At 39.9% G+C, this 10109-nt stretch overlaps 1 protein-coding gene across 1 annotated transcript; it reads right to left on the reverse strand.

Annotated features, from left to right (window-relative positions):
• Positions 1-1417: 1417 nt before the first annotated feature.
• On the reverse strand, positions 1418-8788 carry LOC131248377 (small ribosomal subunit protein uS15-like). Its single transcript, XM_058248645.1, has 5 exons — positions 8635-8788; positions 8435-8507; positions 8178-8316; positions 7833-8019; positions 1418-1765 (listed from the first exon to the last, which is right to left on the reverse strand). Exons 1-5 carry the CDS (start codon positions 8655-8657, stop codon positions 1732-1734), a joined length of 456 nt encoding a protein of 151 aa, XP_058104628.1. The 5' UTR covers positions 8658-8788; the 3' UTR covers positions 1418-1731.
• Positions 8789-10109: the final 1321 nt, after the last annotated feature.

The following is a 10109-nucleotide window of genomic DNA, read 5'->3' on the forward strand; positions in this document are numbered from 1 at the left end:
TTTGATCCAATCCAATTGCAGGCAATCCACGTCTTCAAAATCTACCACGGCTGTCAAACTTTCGACCCATTACTAAGGTAATCCACGCCCTTCATTTTAGTAGATCACACTGGCACCGTGAATTGCCTGCATGGGTATCCCGGACCACTGAGGAATCATTGTTTCCAATTTCTCATTTTCTGAGATTAAAAAAAAAAAAAAATTGCCCTCTTTTATTGCCCATACTCACAAAAGTCAATTTATAAATGAATGAGTGGATATCACTCTCCTTAGAAAGTGCCCCCACATGATATTCACAAATGCCACCACCCTTGTTGTAAGTGCCCCACTTGCAAATTTTCATCTTCAGGTGCAACACGTGTCAATGCACACATGCCAGCGCTATCACAAATTAGGGCTGTCAACAGGCCGGGCCTGGGGTTCGTCTCAGCACGGATTTTGAACTCTTTCAGGGCGGGCACATTCAAAATTCTAATTTTGGGAGGCCCAAGCACGGCCCATTGACAGCTCTATTAGATCCAAGCAGGCACTAATGTAAAAAAGCAGATTAACCATTATAAATAAGGGGGGGTAAGAAAAGAGAAGACGAACAACTTGCAGCAATTTTGAGGAACCCAAAAACAAGGGCCCACACCTGGATGTATCGAGTCCTTCAGCACATTCTTTAAAGCACGAGATGGTTGAACGATCAGCACATTCCTTTTTTCCTGAAGAGGACTGGTTACCTGGTGGATCAAAAGATCAATCTGATAACCCCCGCCAGCCATCCAAACGGAAGTCTTTAAACAGATAACCCAATGCAAAATACATGATGGTCTCAAGTCTCTTTCAGATGGACTAGACACCACACAGCACCAGCACACGATAAAAATGGAGCAATGCTAATATGAGGTGCCACACACTTCATGCAGTCCAAAAGATCTCCAACATGCACATGGTGTACTGCAATCAAAGACTAATTCATAGGCCACCATGAGGAATGGGCCATAGTCGCAAAAAATATAAAGGACCTATCAAACACTAGCAACCATCCATCAAACGGATAACATGAGAGGATCTAGCCAAAGACTCTGAAGCCCAAGTCACAATCAGATGGATGAAATTTTTTGGGACAGCCTATTTCACTAACAAGGCCATGAACACCGATCAGATCAGACGATCAACAGTCCCAAAGGCCAAACACATTGGCCTACATCACTTACAGGCAACATTTCATGCAAGTCCAGTCTAAGCTTACAGCAGAGCTTCATTCCTATTTCCAACATAGGTTTTTAGGTTTTCCCTTGGCTGTATGGGCAACTCTGCCATTGGGCTTTGAGTTTCAAAGGAAGTGAGCGAGTAATGGCCATCTGAACACATCAACTCGAAAGTGATCACAAGGTCCAGATATCCAGATAATTTTTTGGACAATTTCACATCTAGGAAATAAACCAATATAGGCAGTCTCCCACCACAACGAAGTGGGAAAACGAACCTGATCAGCTATGAAGAACATGTAGCTATGGAAACACCATTACAGCAATGGCCGATTTCAATCGAAGATCACAAATTTAAAAATTACTTTCTTTCACTAAATAAAACAAAAAAACTTAAAAACTTTCTACCATGGTTCTCCAACCCCAAAAAGTCAAGTTCAAAAGAAATGATAGCGGTGTCACTCGTCCAGGATTACAGCGGCGCCCATAACTTCCAACACAATCCCAAAATTATGTGAAGAAAACCAACTTTAGCCTAAGCAACAAGCGTGCTGGCAGTGGTAGACTCGCTGCACAGTAGAGAAAAACGCACGTCAGCCTCACACTATAAATTTACCGAGTCACTGACATAAGGTCAACAAGCTAAATATACCATGACAATATATTTAAAACAGCATCATGCGTGCAGTGAGCTTAGAATTTGTGTAAAAAGATATCTGCAAGGTAAAGGTTACTCTATGAAGATGGTTTAGAAATGGTTACTCTATGTTGCAGGATCAGATTCAAAACTAGAATCCTAAATTCAATTATTCAATCTTTGAACCCTGAGACTCAAAATTTTCTTTTCAATTGGTGCGCAAATATAATTGAATTAAAGAGGAGAAAATCAACATTTGTCGGCTGCCTTTAATGGCCCACCACTAGAAGAAGAAGAGACCAAACAATTACATGCTAAATTACAAGAAACATGTGCATTGAAAGAGAAGCATCTCATGGTTTTGACTCAATCCATCAAATCCCATCATGAGTTATGAGTCCAAAAGTGGGCCTGGTATAGGTGCCTAATAAAAGAAAATCCTACGAGTCCAAAAGCAGGCCTGGTTTAGGTTTTTAATAAAAGAAAATCACTAGTGATACATAAAATATCAAGCTATCCTTCACTTATCCCACAATAAATTATACATAGGGGGTAGGTCAATTTCAACTTGTAAAAATACTTTCAAGTAAATGATACTTAACATAAAATCCCTATCCTTGGTTATCCCACAATAAATTATACATAGGGCACCTAAGTCAATTTCAACTTGTAAAAATACTTGGAAGTAAACAATACAAACATATGAAGATAAGGTTCACTTGCACATGCAATCAAATGTGATCTACATGCGTGTCATGTGCTTATGTGGGCCCTACGCATGGGGGATATGCATCTATTTGCGTAAGAGGGTAAGCAAAAACAAGGACTGAACACTGAGAAACTTCCAACTTGATGCCTCCCTCGCAAGTGAAACAATAGTGGGTCGCAGCCAGCGTTCAAAATATTGGTATCACGTTAAGTATCGCATCCTTGGGATACAGATATGTATCGGTTATCGCATGGGATATATCGTTTGTATCGGGTAATTTATTGCACTTTTTGGAAAACATGCGAAACATTGGGAAAATAGTTGATTTTTTCAATGAAACTTCAGGGATTGTTAAAAAAGAACTTAATACACACTTTTAAATCATAACATCTCAAAAAAGATGTCACATTTCAACTGTTTGACTGAACTAATGCAACTATATTCAAATTGAATGCATAACATTTAGAATGTATGTGATGATCATTTCATAAAACACTCCTAAAAACTTTGAAATTAGTCTCATTTGACAGCTAGTTGAAGGGAAATTTAGAAAAAAAATATATATATATATATATATATATATATATATATATATATATTATTTTACTTTTTTAGGTTAGCTTTTTGGTTAAAAAATTGTTTTTATTTTGTGAAAATTGATAAGGACTTCACAAATCAGTAGATCAGCCCTCATACATGCTTGATTTAATTTTTGGAATGTTTGGAGTGCAATATTGGAAGCAATTTAGGAGAAATTGGAGAAATCTCAAATTTCCCCCAATTTTCTCCAAATCGGATCACCTACACAATTAGAGAGTATGTGATGATCATTTCATCAAATACTCCTAAATACCTCAAAATTAGTCTCAATTGATAGTTGATTGAAGGAAGATTTTGAAAAAAACATGGGGAACATGAAAAACCAATGGATATCGAAATCAAGGCTGCAACTCCATGATTTTTCATGAAAAAATGAAGAACCAATGGATTTATAAGCATTTCACACTGATTTAACATAATTTCAACGAAAAAAAAAAAAAAAGGGATTGAAAATTGAAAATGCTCACTAGATCGAACACATGGAATATATCGGCACTACCTGTGCGTTTTGTATTGCACAAGTGGGATACAAGATATAGCGTGGGATATATCGGCCAATATCGTCGATATTTAAAACACTGGTCACAACAGTGATGATGATGACAAACCAATACACCTCAAATAATTGAGAATTCCTGCTTAAACAGAAATCATTAAAAAAAAACTTCGAACTTGATGCCTCACTCACAACCAAAACAATTTTGGGCAATATTGGGGACAAGGCTATGATGATTATCACAGACCGATACACTTCAAACAATTGAGAATTCCTATTTAAAAGGAACTCATAAAGATGACTCCAAATAGCTGGGAAAAGGCTATGATGATTATGATGAATTAGCACAATATTTTTTATTAAGGAGAAGTTAAAACAATAAATAAAATGGACTTACAAAGAGAGTTTAATCCCCAAACAACATAAAAGGCCCAGAACCCTCAAGTGATTGATAAAGAAATCTTCAAGACTTTAATTCATCAGAAAATCATATAGTTATGAGTTCTTAAGAAGCAGCTTATCCTTCATCAATTCAACTAGGCTTTATTGGGTATTTGGAGTCCAAGCAACTATGGTTTTCATATAAGTGGAGCACATGGTGGCATGATGTATCAATTTGCTAAAGAAAATGATGCATTTCATTCCATAACCTAACTTCTAGCAATATCTGCAATAGTATCTGACCCAAGATTTGAAATGGGTGTGTTATGTAACATAGTGTTCAACACTGATAACTGTTATGTAAACAGACAGATACAGGGTTGATACACCTGTACTGTTCATGGGTGACACCGGCACGTAGGGTAATATAAACCGGTTCCAGTTCCGGATGATACTTTAAACGTTGAACTGACCAGAACACACTTTCTGAAGAATCTCTCTGATCAATCAAATCAATGGTAACGTTGAATTGTGTGAGGCAAAATGGTAACTGGCTAACAACATAGAATCCATTAAGCTAATCCCTGGTGCTGAGAGGTTAGCTTAGCATAAACCTTGGATGATTTGAGTAACTCAAGAAGTAGTCAACAAAAGCTTTATTATGTGGGCCTTTATCTCGTTGGTGGGAAGAAAAAGAGCATTGACCATAGATAATCTTTAGAAGAGAACTTCAGTTCTCTCCAACATCTGTGTTGTGCATAAATGAGGCCAAGACGATCAACCACTGTTCATCCATTGTTCCTTTACTTGCAAGGTATGGGAGTTCTTTCTTGCCATATCCAACATTCATTCAGTGGGCGATGAATTAATACCGCTCTGTTAAGGACCATCTGTGGACCTGGCATGGTGGCGTATTTGGGAAGGAGGGCAAGGCAGTATGGCATCTTATCCTCATGGCTGCCTACTGAGTCATCTAGTGCGAAAGGAATAGTCAGTGTTTTAGGAATAGGAGTTAATCCTTGGAGGGAGTGGTGACAAAGATTAAGGTGGAGGTGGTGAGATGGGCATCTCAAGTGGAAGCAGTGGATATTTGTATCCTTGTATCTATTCTTGGGATGTAATTCACTTGGGCTGTAATCTTGACCTACTTAGCTTGTGCTTCGGCAGGTTTTCTGACACAATTTCGTTACTCTTCAAGAAAAGAGAGAAAAAAAAAAAGGGCCCCTTAGGTATCCACATGCACTGCCATACTTGATGATAAATCAAAGATGACATTTTGCCGGTCTGACTGACCTTATTCTTGTCTATCTTAGGTGCTTCTGGCTCCTATTTCTAAGATTGTTTGTATGCTCAAGAAAATCATTCTTTACAACATTTTTGGGATGAGGAACCCCAACCTTTTCAAGTGTTTCCCCCCAAAGGATCTGAATCCAAAAAGTTAACATTTGAGTCTCCTAAGTCTCAATCAACTCACCAATCAGCTTTCTTTTGTTTCCCACTGAAAACAAAATGGATAGGGGTGATCCTATCCAACCTTTTTGGGATGAGGAACCCCAACCTTTTCAAGTGTTTCCCCCCAAAGGATCTGAATCCAAAAGGTTAAAGTCTCCTTAGTCCCAATCAACTCACCAATCAGTTTTCTTTTGTTTCCCACTGAAAACAAAATGGATAGGGGTGATCCTATTCAGTCCAATCAGTAAGGACCGCACATAAATGTCCTTAAGGGTGTGATATGCTTACTTGGACTGAGTTGAATGAATTCAATTAACTATAGAAGGAATCATGAAACTGGAGGTGGGCTATTTAATTCATAATGACACTTGATCACTAATCGCAATCTCATGGATTTCAAGGTGAACTCATAACTACCTGATTTGCTACTTGGAGGCCAGTTCCTCACTATGAATAGAGTGGGGCTAGCCACACTTTCTGCTTTACAGAATTGACATATTACAATTTGAATCATTGAGCATCCAAACACAGCCGGGTTTGGCAATGTAGAAGCAACACAAGCCCCCAACTCTTACATATCCAAAACCGTTAAACTCAAAGAAGTGGATCAAGTTCCACAAGTAATAACTATATCTCAAGAGTGGAAGAAATATATCAGAAGCGAATAACAAGAAGAACCATCATAGAACTCTTTCTGCCACATGAATTTAAGGGCCTGTTTGGATGCCTGTAACTTTTCTAAAATGTAACAAAGTTACAGGTGACTTTGTTACAGTTGGTGTTTGGGGGAGGAAAGTCACAGACTCATAGGTAACTTTCTCTCAACCTATGACTTTCTTACAGGAGAAAGAGGCAAAAATGATACAGGCACTTGAGTCGATTTTCAAGTTACCTGTATCTTTGATACAGGCAACGGTTGGAAATTTTGAAATGAAAATTTTTGGAAAGAATCGCAGCTTCCCTCTCCAATGTCTTCATCTCCCTCTCTCAGCCTCCGTTTCCCTCTCTCAGTCTCCTTCTCCCTCTCCGATCTAGCTTCAACAGGGTTAGAAAACCCCTTTCTTTCTTTCCTTTTTTTTTTTGGTCTTCCTTTCCTTTCCTTTCTTTCTTTCTTTTATTTTTTCCATCAGGGTTGACGTAGGCAGTTTGGCTAGAGGCGCGGGTAATGTCCAATGGTCTATGGGGACCACCATTTTGTATTTTTTTTATCCATGCCGTCCATTCATTATTTTGGATTGTTTTAGGGCTTGATTCCAATAATGAGGCATATCTAAATCTCAGGTGGACCACACCACACAAAATAGTAATGATTGAAAGTCCACCATTAAAAAACTCCTTGGGCCACTGTAATGTTTGTTTCACTCGTTGGGTTGATGACTTAAAATGATTTAGAATAATGGATAAATGGTGTAGATAAAACAAATACATCATGGTGGGGCCCAAATCTGTTTTACATCATAGTGGGACCACACCACATGAAAAAAGTGGTGACATAATGCATAGAATTTATATCAATGCCATTCCATTGTTCATTTTGTACAAGTGGGACTTGTTGGTCAGTGCAACTTGTCCCCAAGTAGGTCCCAAATCTGTTTTAACATATGGTTTTTTAAACACTCCCAATTTCTATTTGCATTGAGATTCCTGCGCGTCCTCGGGTGTTTTGAAATTGAGTGCCCACTGCATTGTTAACATATCCAGTTTCAAACAGTCCCAAGTTCCATTTGCATCTGGATTCTTGCCTGTTGTCAAATGGTGAGAAATTGAGGGTACATCGAAGTGTTAAGATATCTGGTTTTAAACAGTCCCTTGATATTGGACCATTTTAATAATGTCCCACTTTGAGATTTTAACTGCTAATGCAGAATTTGGTAGAAGCAGCTTCCTATGCTTGTGATTTCTCTTTAACCTATCCTTGCCAACAAGAGTCACTCCTGTGGGAAAACTTTGCCTGGATATCTTACTTCAAGTTTTTTTTTTCCTACATTACAAGCATTTCGAAAACGTGAGCCCACTTTTATGGCCCACCTGTTGATTTGTTTAGCCTAAGAATCAACCAAACTATTCGTTTACATGGGCTTAATAAAATGGAATAATTTTATCCAATCTTTTTTACATGTTAATCTGATTTTTCAACGATTCCCTATTTCAAGATCATATACAACTTATTACCTGTAATAAAGTTACAAGTTATCCAAACACAAAAAGTAAGTTACCTGTAAGTAAGTTACAACCTACATCCAAACAGGATTACTTGTAACTTTCTTTCACCTGTAAGTAAGTTACATGTAACCTTCTTGCAACTTAAAAAAGTTACAGGCATCCAAACAGGCCCTAAACGAACGAATGTAGAGAACTCACTATTTCCAAACGGGCGGGAGCTTCTTCATCCTCTTGTAGTATCGAGCCAAACGGTGGATCCTGCTCTCGACAAGAATCAACCGGAACTTGGAGTCCTTATCCTTGCGGTTCCTGTCCAGGTGCTTCCGGATCGCAACCGCCTTCTTTATGAGATGATACAAATCCTCCGGAATCTCAGGAGCAAGCCCTTTAAAAGAAAACAAAGGAAAAAAAAAAAAAAATGATTGCAACCATTTCAAGAAACAAATCCAAATTCGGCAATATTCAAAAAAAAAAAAAAAAATAAATAAAAAATAAAAAAATAGGAGCATGAGAACAGAGAGAAGACGGCCGAGTGGCGCGTACCGTGACCCTTCAATACACGTAAGATCTTGTTTCCGGTGACGCTCTTGACCTGAGCGATACCATGGGAGTCTCGGAGGATGACGCCGATCTGAGATGGCGTCAAACCCTTCTTCGCAAACTTGCAGATATTCTCCTCAACCTGCATGTGAAAAGATCAAGCAAAATCATAACCGGTATGAAAAAATCGAAAAGTGCCAAATGAAAGCGATTAGAATGTGAGAGAGAGAGAGAGAGAGAGAGAGAGAGAGAGATCTGACGTCTGGAATGGAGATCTTCAGCCAGCTCGGCGGAGTCCGCTTGTACGGAAGAGCCGAAGAAGAAATACCTTTTCTGAAGAGAATGAAATGCAGGAGATTAGAGAGAGAGAGAGAAGAAGAAGAAGAAAAAGAAATTAGGGTTTTGGAAGAGAATGAAGAGGATAGAAAAGTTAGGGTTTGGGGAGAGAAGAGAAGAATACCCGCGACTGTGCATACGACCCATGGCTGCTGCGTTTGGATGGAGTGCGGCTCTCGCTCTCTGTCGCTTACCTTCTTCTCAGCCGCGAACGATGTAGGGTTTTCTGTAAAGCGAGGCTTGCGTTTTTATATATTCTCCCTATTGCTTGTATATTCCGGACACAGATTAGATACAGCCCCGCCCGTAGGATGCGGGGCCCACCATTATGTATATCCACACCGTTCATCCGTTTCCCCAGCTCATTTCAGCGCATGATTCGAGACATGGGGCGAATCCAAAGGTCACGTGAACCATCCAAAGAGCGGGGATTGAACGCCCACCGTTAAAAACTTCTTGTGGCCACAGAGGTTTTGCATCCAACGCATATCCGTGTTTTCCCATCATTCAGGTCGAAGTCACCTGCAGCACAGGTGGGCCGCAGAAAGTTTTCAACGGTTGACGTCTTTATACCCACCGATTCCTGTGGTGTGGTCCACTTGAGATTTGGATCTACCTCGGCTCATGCCTTAAATCAGCTGGCGAAACATATGAACGGCGTAGATACAACACATGCATCACGGTAGGCCCCACAGCTTACGGCCGGCAGGCGCTGCACGCAATCCGCGTCCGTATAGTCGTGAAATTCCAATGAAATCCTGGTTCGGGCTTTGTTTTTACCATTTTACCCTCGTGAGCACAGTGCCGAGGTCGGGGATTTGTGTGGCCCATCAATCACCACTATTGAAGGGCCCACCTGATTGTGGAGGCATATAGATGATGGCCACTAGCCGGACTTTGCACACGTGGGACCCATTGGCACGTGTCATCCCTTGGAAGTTTGTCATTGTTCTATGGTGATGATCCACCTGAACAAGTAGCATTTTTATTATTAAGCCCTGTAGCTGTACGGACCTTTTTACAAGTGATCAAGACCGTTCCTCTAATGGCCCACATCATGGATGCGGTCATGCTGCAATCCAAACTCTCTGATTTAAAACATGCTATTGTTCATTTTGGCCACGAGGGATGTCTCATTGATTTTGTGGCACACCATCTAAAGTGGGTCGAATCCCAAATATCATGGGGATTTTAGATTAATGCCCCCACCCAGCCATAGGAACGGTTTAGATTCATCAGAGAAATTTTGGACGGACCTAAGAAACCAATGCGAGAACTTGTACTTGTTAGACGCAGAGTATTGCCTTCCTTTTGACCGTTCATTTTCAAGTTGAGCACATCACACATTGCATTTAACGCAGCAGTGCTGACAATAACAGTAGTGATGTGGACCAATCACCATGCAGGAAAACAGAATTTTCCACTCGTGGCATGTCTATTTTTCAGGCCATCTGCCAATTGGGATTTCTGTTTAAAGGCCGTGTACTAGCAATTGGTGCTCACCACTTTAAACCATCCAATCAACCTGAAACCCGGTCAGCCCATCAGCTCATGTTATCTTGAGGGGCCATCATGTGGGTACATATCATAGAATGGTAA

Source organism: Magnolia sinica, chromosome 6, assembly GCF_029962835.1.
Source record: "Magnolia sinica isolate HGM2019 chromosome 6, MsV1, whole genome shotgun sequence".
NCBI classification, from domain to species: domain Eukaryota; kingdom Viridiplantae; phylum Streptophyta; class Magnoliopsida; order Magnoliales; family Magnoliaceae; genus Magnolia; species Magnolia sinica.